This window comes from Diospyros lotus, chromosome 1 (assembly GCF_014633365.1).
Source record: "Diospyros lotus cultivar Yz01 chromosome 1, ASM1463336v1, whole genome shotgun sequence".
NCBI lineage: Eukaryota > Viridiplantae > Streptophyta > Magnoliopsida > Ericales > Ebenaceae > Diospyros > Diospyros lotus.
Window position 1 is genome coordinate 44,871,051 of NC_068338.1, and position 25,154 is coordinate 44,896,204.

General features: G+C 32.8%; 2 protein-coding genes across 3 annotated transcripts; one reads left to right on the forward strand and one right to left on the reverse strand.

Moving 5' to 3' along the window:
* Positions 1 to 289: 289 nt before the first annotated feature.
* Positions 290 to 3,768, forward strand: LOC127810671 (uncharacterized). The gene is made up of 4 exons (XM_052350598.1): positions 290 to 457; positions 2,810 to 2,882; positions 2,972 to 3,027; positions 3,408 to 3,768. The coding sequence occupies exons 1-4, from the start codon at positions 381 to 383 to the stop codon at positions 3,520 to 3,522; spliced, it is 321 nt and encodes a 106-aa protein (XP_052206558.1). The 5' UTR covers positions 290 to 380; the 3' UTR covers positions 3,523 to 3,768.
* Positions 3,408 to 8,726, reverse strand: LOC127809531 (protein ABIL2). Of its 2 annotated transcripts, none has more exons than XM_052349493.1 (10): positions 8,366 to 8,726; positions 7,568 to 7,703; positions 6,849 to 6,931; positions 6,588 to 6,738; positions 5,303 to 5,402; positions 5,086 to 5,178; positions 4,942 to 4,984; positions 4,765 to 4,853; positions 4,556 to 4,686; positions 3,408 to 4,406 (listed from the first exon to the last, which is right to left on the reverse strand). In XM_052349493.1, exons 2-10 carry the CDS (start codon positions 7,661 to 7,663, stop codon positions 4,230 to 4,232), a joined length of 963 nt encoding a protein of 320 aa, XP_052205453.1. In that variant the 5' UTR covers positions 7,664 to 7,703; positions 8,366 to 8,726; the 3' UTR covers positions 3,408 to 4,229. The 2 variants fall into 2 exon arrangements, with proteins under 2 accessions (XP_052205453.1, XP_052204720.1); XM_052348760.1 differs by having other exon boundaries at positions 8,252 to 8,726.
* Between the last annotated feature and the right edge of the window lie 16,428 nt (positions 8,727 to 25,154).

The following is a 25,154-nucleotide window of genomic DNA, read 5'->3' on the forward strand; positions in this document are numbered from 1 at the left end:
GTTGAATTGTGATGTTAAGTTGCTTAAAAGTTTAATTAATAAAATAAAAATTCTTAAAAGATATTATTTAGTTTGCATTGCATGTAATTTTTATTAAGATATTTATGTATTTTTATTTTATTTATTTTGAGTGTATTAATATAAAGATTCTAGTGTTGTGTTTCTGCATCTGAATCCACTTTATTTTTGTCTGTTACAGTCAGATCAGGTCTCTGGGCTTCTGTTGAGTCCACTTATTTCAAAACTGGGCCGAATCCAAATTCGCCTCATTCAATGGTGCCCTAACGGCCCTACTTAATTCAACAGAGAGAGAGAGAGAGAGAGAGAGAGAGAAGCAGCAAAAGACTTGATTTTTCAGTTTGAGTGCTATTGGAGAGGAGATGGAGGTGGAGACTGTTGCTGCTTCTGACATTACAACCGATGCTAAATCTCTTCCTTCCGAGTGGCAGTTCCACTGGTCTCTCTCTCTCTCTCTCTCTCTCTCTCTCTCTTCTGTTTTCTTTGGGGTTTTTACTGGGTTTATGAACTTGTTCCAGTGTGGTTGAAGGGTCTATTTGTCTGTGCGTGTTTTCAAGGTTCTGGCTTCTATCGACTATCGTCAATTTCATCGATTTTGAGTTGGATCTTCAGTTGTCTTGTGTTAAAATTTTCCTAAAGGAACCACTGCTTTTGATTTCTTCTTTTCAAGATTCTGCCTCTGCTGCTGCTGCTTTGATTGTTCTTCATCCAAATAATTATTGGTTTATGTCTCTTAATTTGGTTGCACTATCTTTGTGTCTCTGAAGTTGTTTTAATCTCTACTTTGGTTGCAATGCGGTTGTGAAAAGGGAACCGCTTAATTTTCTGAGCAGTGACATTGGTAGGAATATTATGTACTAGGAAATTTGTACTTCACTTGCTTATTATTATTATTGTTGTTGTTGTTGTTGGCTATTTAACTTGCTTGTTATAAAACCCTAATCAAACTTACACCATGAATATTCTAAATAATTGTTTATAGTTTTTATTCCTTTTAGATCAGTGCACTAATTTGTGTACTTTCTAGTAGGTGTTTTTTTTTTCTTAGTTATTGTAGCATGGTAAAGAAATGATCGTGAATAGAGTTACAGAAGACCTACTCACTGAGATAAGGCTTGGTGATTTTATGCCGCTGCTGCTGTTTTTGTTGTTGTATTTATTGTAGCATTATCTGGAGAATTATTTAGTTTTCAAGTCTCTAATCTAACCAATAATCTAGGAAGTCAGGAACCAACTCGCTCAAGTGGGGTATAATATGTGATATTGCTATTTCTCGAATTCCAGTTTCATCTAAGAGGTAGGATGACCAAGAAAAAATTGGTGGGAGACACTTAGATATATTAATTATAAGAGTTTTACAGAAGATAAGACCATAGATAGGAATAAATGGAGAGAGAAATTATGTAGCTGACCCCGGATAGAGGCTTAGTATGTTGTTTTTCTTGTTTCACCTAAGAAAACATATTACACCTCTCATGTGAAGCAAGGAACAATTTTATCTATACAATACATCACTCATAGAACTTGTAGTTAAGGATGCATAAAGATGTATTCTGCATTGTGTTCATCATGAGAGGGATTACCTACATCTACATGCTGTTTGTTAAGTGATGAATAACTACTACCAGTTTTGGTAGTTAAGTGACACATAAAGATGTATTCTGCCAATCGTTTTCCCTGTTTTGATTTGATTGGTTTTTGCAAGGCATAAGAGAGCTATAGCCAGCTCGGAAACAGATAGAATATGACAAGAACACTAGTTTCTAGTTCTCTAGCTGGTAGGGTAAAACACAGAACGTCTTAAGCTATCATTCTGGTGCTCAGTTTTACAAACATCGGTCTACTCTGTTTTGTTTGAGACATGGAAATTTTCTAAACTTACTCTAACCAAACAATTTCTTAAAAATGAAACCCTATCCGCCACATTACATTGCCGAACACAAAGAGAAAAAATGATAACTCAAATAGAAAAAACTGCTGACATGCAAAGCAGAAATCACCGTACACTTTTGTGCCAAAAGGTGGAAAACTCATTTTTTTGGTTTCTGCCTCTTTGCTGGAAACCACAGATGTGATTTCTGGATCCGTGGTTTCTAGCCTAACTGCAGATTAGGAACCACATCTGGGTTTGGATCCAAAAAGGGGGAAAAGGCAAATGCATCTCCTCCTTTTTCTTTTTCTTTTTTTCTTTCCTTTTTAGGCAGAAACTGTAGTTTACGCCTTCTGGGTAGTGGCTAGAAGCTTTTTAGCAGTTTTTCTCGCTTGAGTATCATTTTTTCTATGGGTTGTGAATCTGACATGACGGATGTGGTTTTTTCTTCTTTTTGATTCTTTTTCTGTCTTTTTGACAACTAATGTCATTAGAAACAATAAGCCAATTATAGGCAAACCCTGATACCTCTCACGTGTCTTTTAACATCAAACCGTGCATTCTCATTTGAATATTTTTTGTCAGCATGCAATCTAAAATACAATCCAGCGTGCACATTGTAAAACTGTGAAGATGTGGAGGGAAAGGTCTTACCACGATCTGGTCTTGTGACTGCTTTCGAGGCAGCAGCCATAACAGCATGGAAAATGTTGTTGGTACTTAGAGAGAGTTAGAATAGTACTGTTAATATTGGGTGTAATTTGGGGCATTGGGCTGGCAACGTGGAGGTTGTACCAGAAAGAGATATTTAAGTCTTTTTGTATCCTTCTTCTTTTGTTGTCTTTTGTTGATAAATGAATAGAATGATTAGTTGTTGATGTTGATTGTGTGTGTTGGGGGATGTTTTACTTCTCTTTTCAGTGATTTTGAAGTAGATTATGAGTCTGAGGTGCACGCTCAAATTGTCTGCTCGGCTTTGGCTGTCGACAAGGAGGTTTTGTTTCACATGCTTCAAATCCTACAAAGTTTGTCCTGTAAATACTTCGTCAATTACATATTGCTAAATTCTATGTTTAACTCCAGTTGCAGCCAGACAAAGTGAAGAGGCATATGACCGTCTCTAACGGAAAGCTTTTTGTGTGAGTCCCTTTCCTCAACCACTCTGTTTCCAAGGCCTAATTTATCAAACAATATAGTTGTATCAATCTCTTCCCAGAAAATATCACTCTTATTTGTTCCCATTGAGTTCTTTTGAATGTAGTGTGACACTATGGGTCCTATCCAAAAATGCTAGTTGAAGGTGACTTGTAAGCTCATTTGGACTAAATACCGATATACCCAATATCTCTAGGAATTTTTCATAAGTCTCTGTGTATTACTTGGTCGTTTCCATAAACTTACTAGTCACCTTCTGCCAGCACTTTTAGATAACAACTTATAGTGTTTATATGTTGCCAAACAAAAAATCTACAAACAGTGCGAACTTATGTTTTTCCGTCATCCGCTGAGCATCATACAGGCATTTCGAAGCAGTTGAAGCAAGATTTCTTCGGGCATCATTCAGTGCTTTTGTGGATGTTCTCACGCTTGCCACAAGAACAATCGAAGAATTTGGCCAGGCCATGGAATCATGACCAGCCATGCCAGTAAACTCCCATTAGCATTCAGCTAAACTTCATCTGTACTAATATGCAATTTCCACATAAATGTTTTACCATAGCGTTACAACTATGGCTTTACTATTTATCCGCAGATTGTACTTTTCATAGAAAAATCTAGAGCGGCTGCAAGAGTTTGTAACAGTGTATTGATATTTATACAACACAAGACAATGTAGAGATTTAGTTTCAATAAAATTGGTATCCCATGCCTTACTACTAGTGAAGGATGTTCTCGCCATTGAAATTTGTTTTTATTAAGTAAAAATAATTAAAACTTGAATTTAAAAAATAAAATACACCATAGAATATTATAATAAGCTTAAAACTTTATTAAGCATCACTATGCTACAAATTAACAATTAAGAAAAATTGATTACGTACCGAGTTTAAATTATATATCAGAATCAAAAAGGATTCACTCTTGTGACATGCATGCCACTGGGTCTCAGTTTCCCTTTTTTGTGCTTGCAACTAGAACGGTTCCAGGTGAAGTGGCTGGTCCGTTCCGGTGCTCTTTAACATCGACAATGATAACAAGATAAGAAAGTGTGAAAGCAAACTGAAAATAATTGAGTGAAAACGGGTAGAATGCAAGAATGCTGGAGCAGGAGGCAGGGGCAGAGCGCCCTGCTTTGGGGAAACTTTTTTTTCTAATCCTTTTTCAGGTGAGAATTTCGTTATCAGTATTCGTCTAAGTAGGTGTAAAGGGTGTCATCTTTCTTGGACTTGCGGCGGCTGAGCAAGGCCTTGAGCAGCCGTTTGCTCTTGCTGGGTGGCTGCTCCATCTCTTTCGGACTGCCCTTCTCGTTTTCCTGGTGGAAACGCATCGAAGCCGATTTTCGAGGCTCTGATGGAAACTGATATGCAAACAAGACATTCGTTGTGAAGAAATGAAATTCGAAACAGAAATATGGAGGGTTTGCTGTGTTTTTAGCGGACCAAACATTCAACTTTATCTATGCTAAGGGGAAGTAATTAAACAAACATAAGAGTTTCCAGTGGGTACCCGTCTCGAGTTTGGAGTGGTCGGCCTGCTCGAATTTGGGGTACTTGCCCTTGAGTTTGGAGTCGCTGACCGACTGGACAGAGACCCGGAACGTAGAAGAGGAAACCGATGCGGTGAAACTGTGCGCTTATCTGATTTATTATGATGAGAAGTGTCAGCAAGGAAAGATTTCAACACAACTTAAGATGTAAAGTTAAAAATGAACAAACCAAGTTCCTTTCTTGGCATGCTGCCGGTGAACAAGAAGGTTCCAGCTCGCTGTAAGGGTAGTGGAGAAGGCGATGGAGAACCACCTTGTCTGCATTGCATTCAAGCTACAATTTCACGATCCAGAAAACAGTACCGATTACCAATATCATTAACTGTACAAAATATGACATCGGTACCTGACCAAGGACGATGGAGTCTCTCTAATCGTAGCTCTAACAGCTTTGAGAGGAGGATAAAAGAAAAAGCGAGAGAACTGGTAAGCATGGAGAAGCTACAGCACAACCAATATCACAACAGTAGAGTTAAAAATGTAATCGTACCATTTCGAAATTGATGCCACTCATCTTCATCATCCAAGCTACACCCTTGATATTTCGATTTTGTGCGGACGGCACCATTCATGGTCTCCCCAACTGAATGTGATATTTAGTAAATTACAACACTCAAAACAACTTCATTGCCAAGAAATAAATTCTAAAATTAACAGAAAAAATCAATACACATTCAATTCAAACTGAGCTAGGTAAGAGTAATTGCCTGGTAAGATGTACCGCTTATGGTATCTGGGAGTATCTATGACTAATGACTGCTGTGAAATACCCTCGTGATCAATGTACTTTTGGCACGTCCGCAGTCTCTAAGATACCACATGAAGCAAATGAAGGTGGTCAAGATGCTGCTTTTAACCTCGGTTCCTACTCTTTAAGAGCAGAAAGCGTAGTTTTATGTAACACTATCAGTTGATTCAATTTGCCAATTAATGCCCACCTATTTTATAAATGTTCGGCTTCTGCCTGCAAGAAAGGAGAAGGCCCTTCTAGCTCGGTAAAGCACAAGGCTCTTAGCCTTATGGTCATGGGTTCAAGCACCAAGATGGGCGTTTTTAGTTACAAGAGCTTCACAGGAGATAAGACCGCATAAACAAATGCCTGCTGAGTTAAAATTCATTTAGCCAACCCCATATAAAGGGATAAAGGCTTGATATGGTTTTTTTATTTTTTTTGTCTACAAGAAAAGAAGCTGTTCTCCCACAGGTTGCATCGCAACTGGGAAGCATGCATAGTTATGAGTTCCTAGGTTAGTAACTGACTGCCATTTCCTGTCTGCATTCAAGTCTCAAGAAACCAATACGGCACAACTTTTTAGGGATTGAATTAAAAGACAAAAGGAGGGTACTTGGCTTTGCTGAAAATGGCATCCAACCAAGGAATTCTTCAAGCAAGTTTGTGTTAATTCAAAGAAACCATGTGAATCCTTGTGTTTTTGTGATTCTACCAGAGCTCATTTTTTATGTATATTTGAAGTCCTTCCTAGTCCCTACTGTATGTGACGTACAAAGGGTCATCAAGACATTTTAACTCCCTCAATACAAAGCATCATTACAGGTAAATCCTGGATGTGGTGCAAGTCTGCAACAGCCACTTGTTCATAAATAATTTGCAACACCATGAAGATTACCAAAAACCTAGTCGTTGGAATTTTTACTATCCTAGTGGATGATAGGAGAAAAGAAGCCAACCATATCATCTCTCACTAGTTAACTTAGGAACTGGCATTCCCTAACAGCAAAAGTACCTAAATGAAGATCACTCTCCCATCAGGATTCACCAATTCAAGTTTACTCAAAAGTTTGATAGTAGTGTTTCTTCAGCTTAACAAGTTATTGATAGCCATATTCTTTGGGCAACTTTCTTCGAATCAACAATTAATTTCTTCAAGAAATAGCAGTGATAAGGGACAAAAAAAATCCTTCAAGACACAATAGCTCAAAACAAAAACTAAAGCACTAGAATCACCCAGCAGAGAGTGGAAACTAGCATACCTGTTCAATGCAAGACACCCGAAGCTCAGTTCCAGAAACTTCATCAACCTTTTCATCCAACAGGTCATTAACCTTGTATGTCACAGAACCTAAGTGATCAACTGTATTCACAAGGGCTCTGATAGCATAATCTTTCAATGTATCAACCACTCTGGAAGCAAAGTAATATTCAATAAACAATATCAAAGAAACTAGATAACAGCAGAATACCAATCCTGACAATTGTTAAAATTTGAAACATTAATGGATTGAAAAACTCACATCTGTTTTTGGTCATCATTGGTGTATGACAATTCAAAATACTCAGCAGCTGAGTATAGCTGCGTTCTCAGATTCTTCAAATCCTAAGGATGCAAATGCAACAGGAGGACACAAAATTTCACAACCTTATTTTAGTAAACTAGGCTCAACTGAAAAATAAAAAATAATAATAATGAAATAGAAACACATGAGAGTTGCATTTACTTAAAAACTTGAATAATATGCACTACATGTATAAAAGTATAGCTACTAATTGTAAGAAATACTGAAAAAATTGTGTGTGTTGGGGGGGGGGGAACTGGGTTTGTGAATGAACAAAAGTCATTCACGTATTTCAAAAATGAAAGGCTAGGATCATTTGTAATTCATTTCGAAGTTACAACAGCTTCTTTTTTGACTCATTTCAAGTGCTTTTCCTCGTTTGTCAATATAATCGACTAAGGTACTTTTCCATGTAAACTGCATTAACTAAGCTAGCATATGACAACTTCACCCACAAAAATGCTGCTGTTTATGAAAAACTCTGTCCTAAATACAATATCTGAAATTCTCATTTTGGACCATTTAGAGGTGCATCTAATTCTATAGTCCCAAAATTTTGTAGAAGCTGTCATAATTTGTACTGGACTAAGAACATCAGAATAGGATAAAAAAGCCGCTAATCCACAAATAAAGGAAACAGGAGGCTGAATGAATCACGTACAGAAGCCAGAGATTACCTTAAGACTATCAGAGAAAAGCAGGCTCTGCTGCATAGAAACCTCATCATAGTTTGCTGGTTCCCAGGGGGTCGGTTGTGAGACAGAGGAAACCATTGTCTTCGCTAAGGAATACTTGTATCAAGAATTCTCTACCCTACAAAAAAACAGTTGTGCCAAACCTCAAAACCCTTCCAGAGTGTAAGAGGAAGAGAAAGAATGAAACAATAACAAAAGATCTACTACTAGTTCATCAATGGAAAATACTAGGCTCCAGTTTGTATTTGAATCAAGAATAGGGAAATCTCATTCAACCTGGAAAATAAAATTGAAAACCTAACCAACAAAAAAAAAAAAAAACAATTAAGCGGGCAAAGCATACACAAATGCCTGAAATTGAAAATACCAAGCAAGAATATAACGTTAATAGAAAAAAGGGGGGGGGGGGGGGGGGGGGGGGGGGTGTTGTGCGAAAATGAACACTGGACTTTCTGGAGTACCAGTTGTCCCAATCTTCACTAATACACAAATCTCCCGGGGGAAAGAATATCCCCACATAAACAAAGTGAAATTCAATCCTTAAAAACATCAAAAGCCCGGCCCCTCCTAAATTTCCCATTCCAAAGGATCCAGTGGAGTAAATAAATGAAAACTGCAGCTTTGAATTACAGAATTCCATGGTTTTCTCCTGGATCAAGAACCCACCAGCCTAAGCCACCTTCAGAATATCATATGTGAAGCACTTTTCCAGTAACCAGGCCAAAGAGAGTAGGACCTGCGAGTACAACCATATTGGGGGAATGGAATGAAGAACCAAACCTGCTATTTACTCGTGCTTAAGATGTGAACTCCAAAGAGAGTCACCATGCATTCAAAAACGAGCCAAACCCATTTGGGCAAAGGGGAACATGAATGGGGCCTGCCATTTGACAGGGACTAAAGTATGGAGATTTTGACTAATAAGGCTGGGGAAAACAAGAAGTACAGTTTTGTGAGCATATTGAGGGCAACATAGCCATAATGTGGAAAGAGAGAAAGAAAGCGTTTCAGAGAGAAACGAGAGAGTAGAGATGGGGCAATGGAGGAGTGGACGCCGCCTTGCTGAGAGAATCCAGGCTCCAGAGAAAGGAATTGATGCAGGGGCCGCTTAAGGCAGCGTTTGGAACTCGGGGAAGAGGAAGGGCTATTTGAACTTTAAAAATGTTTCATTTTTATGCAAGTTTTTGTTCATTGCATAATGATTTGTAGACCAAGTAAAAATGTAATCTTTTTGTTTTGTGAGAATTAGTTTGTTGAGATAAAAGTTTTCTTAAACTAATTTTTAAAATAAATATTTAATTTCTCTATTCTTTTTCTTTAAATTATATAACTTTTAAATTCATATTGATGCGGACTTGTTAAGAAAAATAAATAAATTTATGGGTTTACTAAATTAATTTTGAAAAATATTTTTAGGGTTTAAAATATTTTTGTGAAAATAACAACGAATGCTCAAAAGTCACAAACAAATTATATTTTGAAAATGTAATTTTAAAATTTATAATATAGTAAATTATATGTATATCATTTAATTTAAGAAAAATCATGATCAAGTTAGAATCGTAAAAATGATCTTTTATTTATTTATTTATTCTTTAGCTATTTTATTTTTAAATTATTTTTTTATCATCTTAATTACTACTATTATTTATATATAATAAAAAAAAATTGGTCTTGATAACAAAACAGAGTAGAAGCTCATTTTGATTAAAAGAAAAGCAAAGTACAAGATTGTATTAAGAAAGAACAAACAATGAAAGTGAGAGATTAAGGGCGATTTAACCATAAACATGAATTACAACGAATAGAAAGCCAAAAGACAAACGCGCTTAAATGTACTAAAGGCTAACGTCTAAAGACTTGCTTTGGGATGGGAAGCACAAAACCCAAAAGCCGTAAAATGCATTTGAAATATATTAATTAATTATTTAAATAAGAGTGGTTGTCTGTGTTGGTGTGGGCCCTTTGTCCTTAGAGGATGTTTGGCTTACTGATTTCACCCACTTATAAACTCCTGAATTGGGATACATAATTTCTCTTATTACATATTTATTAAAATTTAAGAGCTTAAATATTATTAATCTTATAAGTTATTTTAAAAACGTTTGAGATAAGATGTTCTTCCAATCTTTTTCAAATAAATTTTTGGTAACTTATTTTGTTGATCAAATAAATAATAAATTTATCTTCAAACAAAATATATATTTTTAAGTTCTATCTTCATTCATCCTTCTACTTTATTTGTTGTTGTCGTTGTTAGATCTATCTCTGGACACCGCTTCCAACCTCCATCAACGCCTGTTCTCTCTGTCGTCATCACCCTCATATTCCCCTTTATTCACTATATATAAAAATGTATATTAAAAATATATATTTAATATTTTTATAAATTTTATTTATATTATTTAACAATATCTATTTTTTATTTTATTAAATTTTAATAAATACATAATTATATAAATAATAACTTAAAGCATATTTATTTAAATATATTATCAACTCAAACATTATACAATTTTTAAATTTTATACAACTTATAAGCTAAACAGCCTATAAGTTACAAAATAAAACCGTAAGCCAAACAGCCTCTAAATCCTATCATTCCTTCTTCCCCAAAAGCAATTCCGACATGATTTTCAGTTGCTCTGCCTCTGCTTCTCTCCTCAGCGCCGGGCCCCATTTCATCAAATTAAATACATTTTATTTTAAACCAAAAAGGGGGGCGGGCCGGGGCAGTCTTATTAGAATAATATAAAGACAAATCCAGTTTAACCGGAGGTTTGAAATTAAATAAAAATAACATCAAATGTGAAAGTATTCTTAAACATATTTGTTAAAACACTTTACATATTTGATATAATTTTTAAAAATTACTTTTTAATATGACATTCAATTTATTTTTTAAGTTTCTGTGAACACTTTTATTAGTTTTTAGTTTATAAATTTTTAAAAAAAATATAATTATTTAAATTAATAAATTAAATATTCAAAATTATAATTATAATCTGACATTTTAAAAGCGTTCAAAAACTCAAAGTTTAAGCTTTAGCATGGCCTATGGGCTTATGGCTTTGGGACTGGAATGGGGTCCACCATCCACTTGACATGCTCACAAACAATCATTTCATTTCATACCCGCTCACACGCTCGAGAGCTTTCCCTGCGTGCCCACGTTGTCCATCGCCCCTCCCTCATGGACCCCCGCCCATCATCGCCGCTCTCAAGTCACGACAAGCAATCAACGGCGCGATTTTTGAAGCTTCAAACTTTTTGGAGCAAAACCATCTTCTGAGAAATTGCTTTAGCTTCCGATGATCCGGTCAGCGCCGTGAATGGCGGTGGTAGATGAATTCTTTTTAGATAATATAAAAGATATATATCATATAATAATATAACAATTTTTATATTTACATGATACAAAAATACTTTTTGTATTTTATAAAATACTTATTTTTATGATTTGCTTTAGATCAAACTAATTTTTGTATTTTTTTAAAATTGTTCAAACACTTCCTTCATTATTATTTGTATTAACTAAATTAAAATTAGAAAAAAAAATAAAATAAAAATTTCTCATCCAAACCCAACCATGATTTCTGGTGATGGTTGGAACCTGAAAACTAAAAAGGTTTCAACAATCACTGAAACTAATGAAAAATCCACTGATAATTTAAAAATAATTAATAATTATTAATCTAATTGAGTGTAGCTGATAATTATTAATTTAAAATTAAGAACGGTTAGTATTTTATTAATTATTATATATATGGTGATTATTGAATATTTGTGGGTTTAAAAAAATATTAATTTATTTTATATTAAAGAGATGGATAATTAATTATTAAAAATTTGGGGGTGTAAGAGTTATAAACTAGTGTGGTGTATGTGATAATTTTCGGAAGCAGTGGGGTCTAGGAGTAAATTTCAAAACTTGGCTCGGGATCACTTTAAAATTAGTTGTGTGCATGTAGAAAGTGAAGGAGCTGCTAGGTGAGATGACACACGCACGCAAGGGGATGCTGGAGGTTGCAGGTTCAAATTGAGTTGGGGGAAGAAATGCTAATTTTAATCAGCAAGCTAACCCCAAAACGATGTCTAGGTGGTGGCACCAGCTGGCTACCACACGGCAACTACTAGTGGCCTGTTTCTTTTACCTTTTTAACTCAATTTCAATGAGCAATTGGTCGAGTAATTGAGCAATAATAGTGAAGAAATTTGGGAGAAGAAGAAGCTGTACACAACCCTGGAGTTTGAATATACAGGTAAGTTAAGTAATTATGTGAATAAATCCGTACGGTTAGAATTTAATTTTAGATGTGATTTAGTTAATTTTAGGAGATTATATATTATTATGCAGTGTGTATTAATTTAGCGGTGTGTGGGCAGAAAAATACCGTAATCAACTAATTTAAGGCAAGCTTACCCTTTGTGAATGGTTTGATTTATGGATTTTGTTTTCTTCCTTATCCTAATTTGGTTTTAGAAATTATTTATATATATTGTGAGTATTTGTTGTATAAAATAAATTTAATTAAATTAAATAGGAGACTTTCAGGGTTTAATTCTGTAAGTGCTCACGGGGTATTGTATCGCCCCTACTTCATTGGGAATGATGCCGAACCTGGTTAGGGCTAGGTTCCTAATAAGTCAGTTGTGGTTGTGGGTACCCTCTTGGGTAAGTTGTTGTAATCGAAAAACTCGTGATTTGCTTGTGTAAGTCGTAGGGTGTGGGATACACAGTTACTGACCGTTGATCATTGGATCGTGGCAATTGATGGCTGGATGTATGGGCGCCAGTTATCAGTTATTACAAGAGATTATAGATGGGTCGAGCAAGCTGGTACCGCTGGACACCTACCCTTGATACATACGCATCATGATGTGATTGTGGTTTCATGTGGGCACGAGTGGTACTAGCAAGAGGCATGAGTTGTCGTCCGGTGAGGTAACATGTTGACTATTTGGTGACATTGGGACGAACCATCATCGAGCCCATAGCGGCTGTTGACTGGTTGTTCCTAGTCACGGATTGTCAATCAGTACTTGGTTACTGTCAACTGGCTCTGCTATTATGTGGTATATTGTATGACATTACAGAGCATGGGATTGGGTTTACATTCATTGGAGGTCATGCTTTGTATGTAAGGGAAAGTGTGCACATTGGCATAACCTGGTTGGCCTGTTGGGTGCCGATTTGGGTATGATAGGTGAGCATGTGCATTTAGAGCATTTTGCCTGTGTGGGTTCCTATGTGGGCGCAGTATAGCCTAATGCTTGGTTTATGGGGGTCTTGCCATCACATTAATGCTGTAAAAGTCATTGCATTTATTATTTGTTGTATTGCATGGTTGTCGTGTGATTGTGGATCGTGGTATGGAGTTGACCCTTGATAGTTATGAGTGTGAGCTAAGCTCCAGATAGCTATGTCACGGGGACTCCGGTATATGACTATAATGAGAGCTTTGGGCTCATGTGGATCGTGTTATAGGAGCCTCAGGTTCATGGGCTTTATACCAGCTAGTTCATGGTTATGACAGGTTTGTATGTTGGGACTTGAGTATCAGGATATGCATTTCTTATGTGAGCCCCAAGGACTATTATGTGCATTGTTATATTTATGTGAAATATTGGACACTCTATTACACGGTATGGCATGGCATTTTCATATGTAGCATTGCATTTGTGGAGTGTATTCTGGGTAAGGGATGTATTCCCAGCATTACCTTTGTTATGTAGCGAGGCATATGTCGGGTATGGTTTATTTATGTTATATCTTTGTCTTGTCTATATTTGGTGGGATGTATTCTAGTGTGGGAGGTCTATCATCAGCCTTACTTCCATTCTTTTGTTATGCTTGTTGAGTCTTGTAGCTCATCTTGTTTTTACCATCATTTCAAGTGTTGGAGCTAATGCCGTGGCTAACCGTTTAGTGTGTCAATCTTGGGTAGCTACGTGTATAAGGCAATCCCGACTAAAAAGATTCTTGAGGTGCAAATTGTGATAAGGGGCTTGGATATTGTGATTTCCTTGACTTGATTGGTTATTATGCTGTTATGTATGATTAAGCCCCTGAGTGATGTGTTTCATATTCATTTACCTTCAGCTGTTGTATTATTTGGAGCAGAACTCTAGCCCATGTATTTGGATTATTAGTTGAATGAAATTAAAATTTGAGGAAATTTCCAAGAGCATCACAAAAATTAAGAAGAATAAAAAGAAAGAAGGGTTATATTTATTATAATCAATAAAGAAAAAAAATAGCTCCATGAATAGATGCAAAGGATATATATACTATCAATGGCGGAGCCACATACAGCCAAGGGATTGCCCACCTTGGATTTTAAAAAAAAATATTATATATAATAGTTTAATATTTTTTTTCTAAATTTCCATCTTGAATTTTTAAAAAGTTATGAATTTTGGGTATAATGGTCAATGAGGGTAAGGGTGTTCAGTGATTGCCTCTAATTGTCGAAAACCACCGGCCACTTTGGCCGGTGGCAATTGCCAATGCATTTACACACATTGGGTTTGGCAAGAAGTTTAAGCTTAAATCTACGAAATTTGGCCATTAAATTTTATTGATTTTGGGTATGTTGGTTGATGAGAATAAGGGTGTTGAGTGGTTGCCTCTGATCGTTGAAAATCACCGGTCATGATAGCTGATGGCGACTGCCAGTACTTTTTTCAATATTAGCCAAAAATTAAAAATAAGATATATGAAAATTTGACCCACTTTTCTTTTGTATATATTAACTTTTTTTTGACTGTTTCTTTAACTATTTTTAATTAGAGGGATTAATTTTTTTATTTTTTATTACAAATTTATCAATTACATATTTGAAACTGTGGCAAAAAATATATTTTCTGTCATGAAGTTTGTCAAGACTCAGCTATATAATTGAATTAGAGATCAATAATTAAATGATAGTCTATCATGAAGTTTATCAAGACCTGGCTGCATAATCAAATTGGAGATTAATGATTGAATGACAATTTAGTTGTGTATATTTTAAAATAGATATTTAATAAAATTAATAATGATATTATTATGTGACGTTATTAAAATATAAAAATATGTCGATTGTATAATTTATTGATATATATATTTTAATTTTGTTATATTATTTAATTTTAGATAGAATTTAGAGTTTATGGTTTAATTTTTACCCACCTTACTTAAAATTTTTGGCTCCGCCATTGTATACTATCCTATAAATTCAAACTCAAACCCATAATTTTGGGACATCCAAATTCTTAAACATGTGCCAAGAAACATCTATGCTACTCTAAATGGTCGAGGATGAGAAAAATTTGGCTTGGGATAAGGATAGCAAGCTCTGCTCCAAACTCAAGCGCCAACTTGTATAAATATATATATATATATGTAAATATTTAATATTATTATTTATATTTAAACTTATAAATACATCATTCAATTTAAAATGAATTGAAATAAATTAGAAAATTGATTTTGATTTTAGATTTTAATTTTTGCAATCAAAATTTTGGTGGAGTGTTTTAATCTTAATTTAGATGTTGAAATTTTTACTTCGATGTTATCTTTATTTGATTACATGTTTTGAATAAGGTTCGGGACGAATTCAGAGATATGGTTTTGATAGATATTTCAAGAAGCAAATTTATAGATGAGATCCATAACCTTTATAGAGATAAGAGTTAGAATTAATTATTTTTACTCACTCTAAAGTTTATACTAGTGTTAAAACCGTGTGATGCATGAAAGATATAATTAAAATAGATTTAAAATTTAAAAATAAAAAATTAAACTCATTATTTTAAATAACCATAACAGAATTGATAAATACAACCTTTTTTTTTCTTTTAATACTCAATTTTTTATCAAAATTTAAGTTTAATTAATTATTCGCTATTTAATGTGTTAATAGAGAACGTTATTAAATTAATATATTGTCATTCAATGTGCTAAAAAATAATTAACATATTAAGTAAATTTACATTTTCTCATTTGTCATTTCACAAGATTCTTAACACTTAACATTATCTTTGTCGATGACTTCTCCAATTATATATACCTTTAATAAAAAAAAATATATCAGTTATAAAGGTATAAATAATTATATAATCAACTTTATACTTATCAAATAATTCATATTCGTCAAGTTCAACTACACTCAAAATATTAACAAATGACCTAAAGATAAAATTTTGTATTAAAAAACTTCCATCCATAACATCTACAACAATAGTATTTGATATTAAATTTAGTTTGTACTTGTAACTTGTAGTCTTATATTTTATATTGTTGTATCTAAGTATAAAATTGGACATAAAATATAATTGTCAATCACAAATCAATATTTTGAAAGATCAAACCAACTAAAGCTTGATTGTTGCATGAATCCTTTCACCCTATGAATTTGATGGCAAAATCTATATTGTAACGACCCATAAATCGTAATTTAATTGAGTTACTAGTTTATTGCATTAATTTAATTTAAAGTAGTCATTCATATATATATATATATTTAGTTGATATTAACAATAATACTATTAAGTATAAGAATCATAATATTAATAAACATAAGAATAATAAATTATTTATTAATAACCCTAAGACTAAGGGAGTTGCGTGAGTGCTGAGGTGTTAAATTAGCTAGCTCAAGTGAATATATAGGTTTAAAGTGATGCCTTGCTGTTTGCTGACTTATGGCAAAAAAAATCATTTTGTTTTCAGTAATTGAGAAGCGCCAACGGCGCCGTATTAGAAGAAATTGGGGCAGCAACGTGGCTGCCCCTCCTCCAAGCATTTCCCTCTTAATTTAACGTCTCTAATCAACCAATTAAACAGGCTATTGGAGCAATTAGTCGGCAGTAGCGGAGGAAATCGGGAAGAACAACGACGTGAATTGAGAGATTTTGGGTGCTGAAAAATTAGATTAAATTAGGTTTATTCCGCGATTTAATTATCCAGGTATGTAGAGCAGCTAGTGATTAATATTTTGTACGGTTAGAATTTCGTTTTGCGTCCAATTTTATTAATTTTGGCAAATAATTGGGATATTACAGTTTGTATAATTTTTACTACTTTTGGACCAAACGAGCCTAAGGATATCTCTGATAAGGCAAGTTCTTCTTACCTATCTCGTCGTTTCTTTCATTGGCGATTTATTGGACCTCCCTTCATTTGTTTCGGCTATTAATTAATTATGAAGTTTTTAAACGGTTAGTTTAAGATTTAATTTATTAAATGGATCTCGTGGGTTTTATTCGTTGGTTGCCTACGGGGGTTTGTGTCACCCCCTGCCTGTTGGGAATGATGCCGTACTCACCCGGGGCTAGGTTCTTAATTGTTGGGTATTATTATTGGATTTTTGGTTATTTATTGGTTAGAGCAGTTGTGCAGTGGGGGCAGGAATTGGCTGTTCGGTGTAGGTGTGACTGTCATACGGTCTGTTTTAGGCCGTCAGATGGTCTCTCCTAGTCACTGACTGCTGACCGGTGCCAGGCACTGCTGACTAGCTTTGCCGTTATGTGATCATAGCATGCTTGTTATATTTTATTCTTGTTGCATGGTTTGATGTGCACATGGGTACGGGCTACATATTGGGATTGTCATGATTTGATTATGCTTGGTCACGGACATTCTAGTTGGCTAGGTTGCATCCAGCACGGGCATATGCATCGCGTGTGATTTACTATGTGGGCGGAGCATGGCCTGATGCCTGGATGTATGGGCGCCTTGTATCACGTTGATGCTCACTACGCCATTGCATTTTATGTGCATTGCATGGCTACTGATAGTATTTAGTTCTCGGACGGGAGTACCGTTCCGAGGGAGCCTATGGCTCGGTTGTCGGGAGTACCGACGTGGATACGAGTGACGGGAGTACCGCCCCGGGACAGTGCGCACATGTTTGTTGAGGATATTGTTGCCTTTCAGGGCAGCGGCAGGTTGGTATGGGACTTGGGTGCCAGGTGTCTTGTGTGGGCCCCAAGGACCGGTATGTGCTCTTACTATACTGCACTATTGTGCTGTAGCGTCTCATGACTTGTGTGTACTTGTGGGGCTGTGTTTGGGATGGTCTCTTCTTTTATTTATAGTCTTTCATTTCTTATAAACTTGCTGAGTCTTCCGACTCACCTTGCTTTCCATCATTCCAGGTAAGGGTAAAGCAAAGGCCGAGGGTGAGGATCGTTCCACTTAGCAGCCAGCCGCGTTGGTAAGGTGTACAGTTAGCTGCCCCCGTCATCTCTGATGTTTTGCTAGAGTCGTTGTCTTTTATTTTTGACTGTGCCAGGTTGTTATTTGTACCTCCTATTGTTGGCACAGGGTCTGTATGTATTTTTATATACTCCATGACCGCTGTATCAGCAGGGTACCTGCGAACATGCATGTATATCATTTTGCTTCCGCTGTGGCATTTCTTTTATGAATGCATGTCAAAGCATTTTGTCTTGTATTTGTTTATCTTCCCTTACGTAAGCGCTTTCGTTTGGATAGATCGGGTGGTTGGGATATCCGAGCGGGGGTGCTTACATATATAAATAATTAACAATAAATTTATTAGAGAAAAAAAATATATGAAAATCATCTCAATGGGAATGTTATAAGTTTTTGACCTATTTTAAAGCATAAAATCTCCTAAAATTTCACAACTCGAACCTTTAACGTCCATATTTTAAAAAATTACTTTAAAAATGCTATTATTAAATTGTACAACATTATATAAAATAAAAAATCTTAACGTGAACTTATTAATTATTTATATACAAAAGCTATTATATTTGAACAAAAAATCATTAAATATTTACAATAAATTAAATGTAGTGATTAATTAATTATTAAAATAAAATAATTTATTATATTATATATTTATTTATAAATTATAATTATAAATATAAATTAAAACTCCTAAACGTAAGGAAGTATGAATTTTTCAATGCTAATTAAAAAAAAATTAAAATTTTTAATTTATGCAATGATAACAAAATATTGAAAATATGAATTTTAATTTATTTTTCTTTCACAATACATTAATTTTCTTCCATGGTATTGAAAATATGATATATTAAATCTTAATTAGTAAAAAATCCATGCATTATTCTTGAAAATGTGATATCTTAAATTTTAATTAGTATTAAAAATCTCATACATTAGTCTTGCATTAAATTAATGATAATGATTAATTAATTATTAAAGTAAAACTATTTATTATATTATATATTTATTTATAAATTTATAATAAATATAAATATAAATTAAAACTTCTAAATATGAGGGAGCATGGGTTTTCCAATGCTAATTAAAAATTCTCTTAAAATTTTTAATTTTTTATCTTAAAATTTAATTTTTACAATGATAACAAAACTTTAAAAATATAAATTTTGACTTATTTTCTTTCACTATGCATTAATTTTCTTCCATAGTCTTGAAAATATGATATCTTACATCCTAATTAGTATGAAAAACCCATGCATTAGTATTGAAAATATAATATATGGATTTTGATTCTTCCATACTCTTGAAAATGTGATACCTTAAATATTAATTAGTATTGAAAACCCCAATGTATCATATTTTTAAAACTAAATAAATATAGTTATTAAATTAAAATTAATAATTAATTAATCATTACCTTTGATTTGATGCAAGTTTTTGAAGGAAAAAAATTCACTATTAATTGCCACTTGACAAAATATTTTGGCTGACTATCCTACTTTAATATATTATATAGGATTTAAATATAAGATTTTATACAAATGAGCGATTTTCTATCATTTAATTAATAGTTTAAGTTGTCTATTCATGTTTCACATAAATAATATTTATTTTTGATTGATTGAGAGATTGATTGATGAGATGATATGATAGAAAATATTTATTTTTTATTAATTAATAGTATTGAAAAACCCTTGCAAATTTAATACAAATTTTAGAGACAAAAAACAATTTGGCAGATTAATTTTTGGAGGGAAAAAATATGTGTAAACTATTATAATTTATTTAATATATTATATAAAAAATATAAGATTTTATACAAATAGACGATTTTTATGACTTAATTAATAGTTTAAGTTGTCTATTCATATTTATCAGAAATAATATTTATTTTTGATTGATTGAGGGATTAATTGATGAGAATATATGACATAAAATATTTATTTTTGATTAATTAATAGCATTGGAAAACCCATGTAAATTTAATGCAAATTTTAGAGATAACTTTTTGGAGGAAAACTGTGTGTAGGAAATCTATTACTTTAATATATATTAAGATAATTGTAGGAATTTAAAATATTAATTATTAATTATCTGATTAATAATAATAGTGAATAATTAATGTAATTGTATAGAAGTTGCCTAGCTGATTATCCAAAAATGTGTGATTGTTAGGAAATCTAAAGATCATATTGAAAACTAAATGATGTCTCATTTTAATAACAATATAAATTTAAAATATTAATTGTCTGATTATTTCAGCTGATTAATAATGATAATGAATAATTAATGTAATGGCGTAGAAGCTGCATCCAGCTAATTAGTAATTATCCCAAAAAAATTGTGTATACCTTTAAATGAAGTGTTATTTTAAATAATAACAGTTGAAAATTTAAATATTAATTTATTTCTTGAAAATAAAAAAAATTAAATCAATAAAAAAACAAAAAAAGAGCCCAAAAAATAAAACCGTGAAGCTACTAGACGTGAGTTATGGTTGTGCTTACTTTTCTAGTAGTTTAGCTTCATATGGAGTATATACTTTTATTATGTTTTTTAATAATAATATAAATTTAAAATATTAATTATTTGATTAATAATGATAGTGAATAATTAATTTAATTGCATAGAAACTATAATTAAATTAATTTTATTTGAATATCCCAAAATGTGTGACTGTTAGAAAGTGTTAAGGTCACATTAAAAATTAAATGATGTCTCATTTTAATAACAACATAAATTTAAAATATTAATTGTCTGATTATTCTAGTTAATTAATAATGATAGGGAATAATTAATGTAATGGTATAGAAACTGCAACTGATTAGTGATTATCCCAAAAAAATTATGTGTAACTTTTAAATATTATTTTATTTATTAAAAAAATATAGAAGCTAATTTTGAGTGGAAAAGTCCTGTGCAACAACTCTGCTACTCTAATATATACAACAAAAATAGGATAGTCTAAAATTTTTTTTTTCCCCAAAACTTGCATTAATAATTTGCATTTAGTACTTATTGTATTAATAATTTATATTTTATAATTTGCATTAATAATTTAAAATTTTTAATTGATTTGAAATAATAAGTATTAATTACTATAAAATTAATAATGAATTTTAAATACATGAGTTTTTCAATAATAGTAATGAGTTTTTCTGTAACGCCCCGTAAATGTCAATTTAATTTAATTTTGGGGGTAATTTAAATTAAAGAAATATTAAAATATCTTGTTGATATTAATAATAATAAGAAGTATATTAAAAGAGGAGTAATAATATATTAATGATAATATTTAACCATAGTTAATATTAAAAGGGGACCATGGCTAATATCTAATTAATATGTAAGGAAATGAGAGGGTTAAATTATAAGTTCTGAAATGTCAATTTGCTGGAATGTCAATGTGCTTGGAATTAATTAATAAGAAGTATAAAGCAAGCAGCAAGCGGCCACTTTAATTTAAGTGATAAGCTGAAGCAAATTAGCATTGAAGGCACAATTAATCCTTTAATTCTCAACATTTGAAGCCAAGCGGCGTCGTTTTCTTAAAGAGGCGGTGGCCTCCAAAGCTGGTCCAAGCAGCTGCCACGCGGCTGCTTCCCATCCATTCCTTTTGCTTATATTTAAGCCCAAATTCGGGCGCATTTAACTGCAACAGAACAGCCAGCAATTGCAGAAAAAATTCCAACGAGCGCGCGAGCAAAAAACCTGGAAGATTTTCGAGAAAAATCAAGATTAAATCAAGTTTAATCAGCGATTTAAATTGCCAGGTATGTAGAGCAGCTAGTAATTAATATTCTGTACGGTCAGAATTTTGTTTTGCGTCAAATTTTATTAATTTTGGCAAATAATTGGGATATTGCAGTTTGTATAATTTTTACTGCTTTTGGACCCAACGAGCCTAAGGATATCTCTGATAAGGCAAGTTCTTCTTACCTATCTCGTCGTTTCTTTCGTTGGCGATTTATTGGGCCTCCCTTCGTTTGTTTCGGCCATTAATTAATTATGAAGTTTTTTTTAAACGGTTAGTTTAAGATTTAATTTATTAAATGGATCTCGTGGGTTTTATTCGTTGGTTGCCTACGGGGGTTTGTGCCACCCCCCTGCCTGTTGGGAATGATGCCGTACTCACCCGGGGCTAGGTTCTTAGCGGTTCGGGTATTAATTGGATTTTTGGTTATTTTCTGGCTGGAGCGGTTGTGCAGTGGGGGCTAGGATCGATGGTTCGGTGACGGAGTGACTGTCGTACGGACTACCTTAGGCCGCCGGCGAGTCTCTCCTACCCACTGACCGTTGACCGGTGCCAGGCACTGCTAACTTGCTTAGCCGTTATGTGATTATAGCATGCCTGCTTATATTTTATTCTCGTTGCATGGCTTGATGTGCACATGGGTACGGGCTGCATGTTGGGATTAACATGATTTGGTTATGCTTGGTCACGGGCATTTTAGCTTGATTATGATGCATCCAACACGGGCATATGCATCGTGTGTGGCTTACTATATGGGCGGAGCATGGCCTGATGCTTGGATGTATGGGCGCCTGGTATCACGTTGATGCTCACTACGCCATTGCATTTTATGTGCATTGCATGGCTACTGATAGCATTTAGTTCTCGGACGGGAGTACCGTTCCGAGGGAGCCTATGGCTCGGTTGTCGGGAGTACCGACGTGGATACGGGTGACGGGAGTACCGCCCCGGGACAGTGCGCACAGGTTTGTTGAGGATATTGTTGCCTTCCAGGGCAGCGGCAGGTTGGTATGGGACTTGGGTGCCAGGTGTCTTGTGTGGGCCCCAAGGACCGGTATGTACTTTCACTATACTGCACTGTTGTGTTGTAGCGTCTCATGACTTGTGTGTACTTGTGGGGCTGTGTTTGGGATGGTCTCTTCTTTTATTTATAGCCTTTCATTTCTTATAAACTTGCTGAGTCTTGCGACTCACCTTGCTTTCCATCATTCCAGGTAAGGGTAAAGCAAAGGCCGAGGGCGAGGATCGTTCCATTTAGCAGCCGGCCGCGTTGGTAAGGTGTACAGTTAGCTGCCCCCGTCATCTCTGATGTTTTGCTAGAGTCGCTGTCTTTTATTTTTGACTGTGCCAGGTTGTCATTTGTACCTCCTATTGTTGGCACAGGGTCTGTATGTATTTTTATATACTTCATGACCGCTGTATCAGCGGGGTGCTTGTGGGCATGCATGTTTACCGTTTTGCTTCCGCTGTTAAATTTCTTATTTATGCATGCCAGGGCATTTCTGTCTTTTGTCTATTCCTCTTCCCTTCTGTGAGCGCACTCGTTCGGATAGACCGGGTGGTTGGGATATCCGGATGGGGGTGCTTACATTTTCAATAAATTATTACGTGAATATTAAATATTTAATTAATCCATCAATCAATTAAAAATAAATACCATTTATGAGAAATATGAATAGACACTTAAAGTATTAATCAAGTCACAAAAAATTATCCATTAAATAAAGTCTTATCTTTATATAATATAATAATATATAATATCTTTATATATATAAAAGTAGGATAGTGTGAAAAATAAAAATTCCTCCCAAAATTTGCATTAATAATTTTCATTTAGTACTTATTGCATTAATAATTTGTATTTAGTAATTTACCTTAATAATTTAAAATTTTTAATTGTTTTAAAATAATAAGTACTAATTACTGTAAAATTAATAATAGATTTTAAATACATGACTTTTTCAAGGCTAATCATTGGTTTTTCAATACATTATTATGTGAATATTAAATATTTAATTAATCCTTCAATCAATCAAAAATAAATACTATTTATGAGGAATATGAATAGACTTTTAAAGTATTAATTAAGTCATATAAAATTATTCATTAAATAAAATATTATCTTTATATAGTATAATAATATATAATATCTTTATATCTATAAAAGTAGGATAGTTTGAAAAAAAAAATTCTCCCCAAAACTTGCATTAATAATTTGCATTTTGTACTTATTCCATTAATAATTAAAAATTTTCAATTACTTTGAAATAATAAGTACTAATTACTATAAAATTAATAATAAATTTTAAATACATGACTTTTTCAATGCTAATGATCATGGGTTTTTCAATACATTATTATGTGAATATTAAATATTTAATTAATCCGTCAATCAATAAAAAATAAATACTATTTATGAGAAATATGAATAGACACTTAAAGTATTAATTAAGCCACAGAAAATTATCCATTAAATAAAATATTATCTTTATGTAATATAATAATATATAATATATTATGTTAAAGTAGAATATTTTGTAAATTTTTTTCCTCCAAAAATCTGTCAAGCTGTTTTTTGTCTTTAAAATTTGTATTAAATTTGCATGGGTTTTCTGAAAAATATTAATAGACAACTTGAACTATTAATTAAGTCATAGAAAATTGTCTATTTATTTAAAATCTTATCTTTATATCTTTTTTCTATATATATATATATATATAATATTAAAATAAGATAGTCAGACAAAGTATTTTGTCAAGTGTCAATCAATGACGAATTTTTTTCCTCAAAAACTTGCATTAAATTGAAGGTAGTGATTAATTAATTATTAATTTTACTTTAATAATTATATTATAGTATTGAAAATGTGATATCCTAACAAATTCATAAAAATTTATTTAAGGTTGTGAAATGCTTGGATTTTTTAATGTTAATTAATATTTAAGGTATCACATTTTGAAGACTATGGAAAAAATCAAAATTCATATTTTTAAAGTTTTGTTATTTTTGAAAAATTTATTCTTACTCATATTTAAGAGTTTTAATTTATATTTATAATATAATAAATAAAAAATAACGAACCTCTTTGAGTGGATATATTATAAATTTTATAATATTATTTATAAATAAATATAATATAATAAATATAAAAATTTATAAGTATTTTACCAAGTGACCTATTTAATGTGTTAATTATTTTTTAACACATTGAATGACGGATTATGAAATTAAGAGTGTTCTCCATTAACATATTGAATAACGAATAATTAATTAAACTTAAATTTTGATAAAAGACTGAGTATTAAAAGAAAAAAATTATAATTATCAATTCTCTTAAAATTATTTAAAATAACAAATTGAATGTTTTATTTTTAAATTAAACTCTTTCAAGTATCACACAGGTTTATCACTAGTTATTATGAAAGGAAAGTTAGAGGGGGAGATGATGGTTGAACTTGTCCAGAAGAATATATATTATTTACTATCCTCACTCATCGATGCGCTACATTAATTATTCATCAATCATATTTATTTCATATATTGCTTCTCTCTCCATATCAATGACAAAAATGGATTTTTTTTTATTTGACCTAATTAATTATTATTGTAA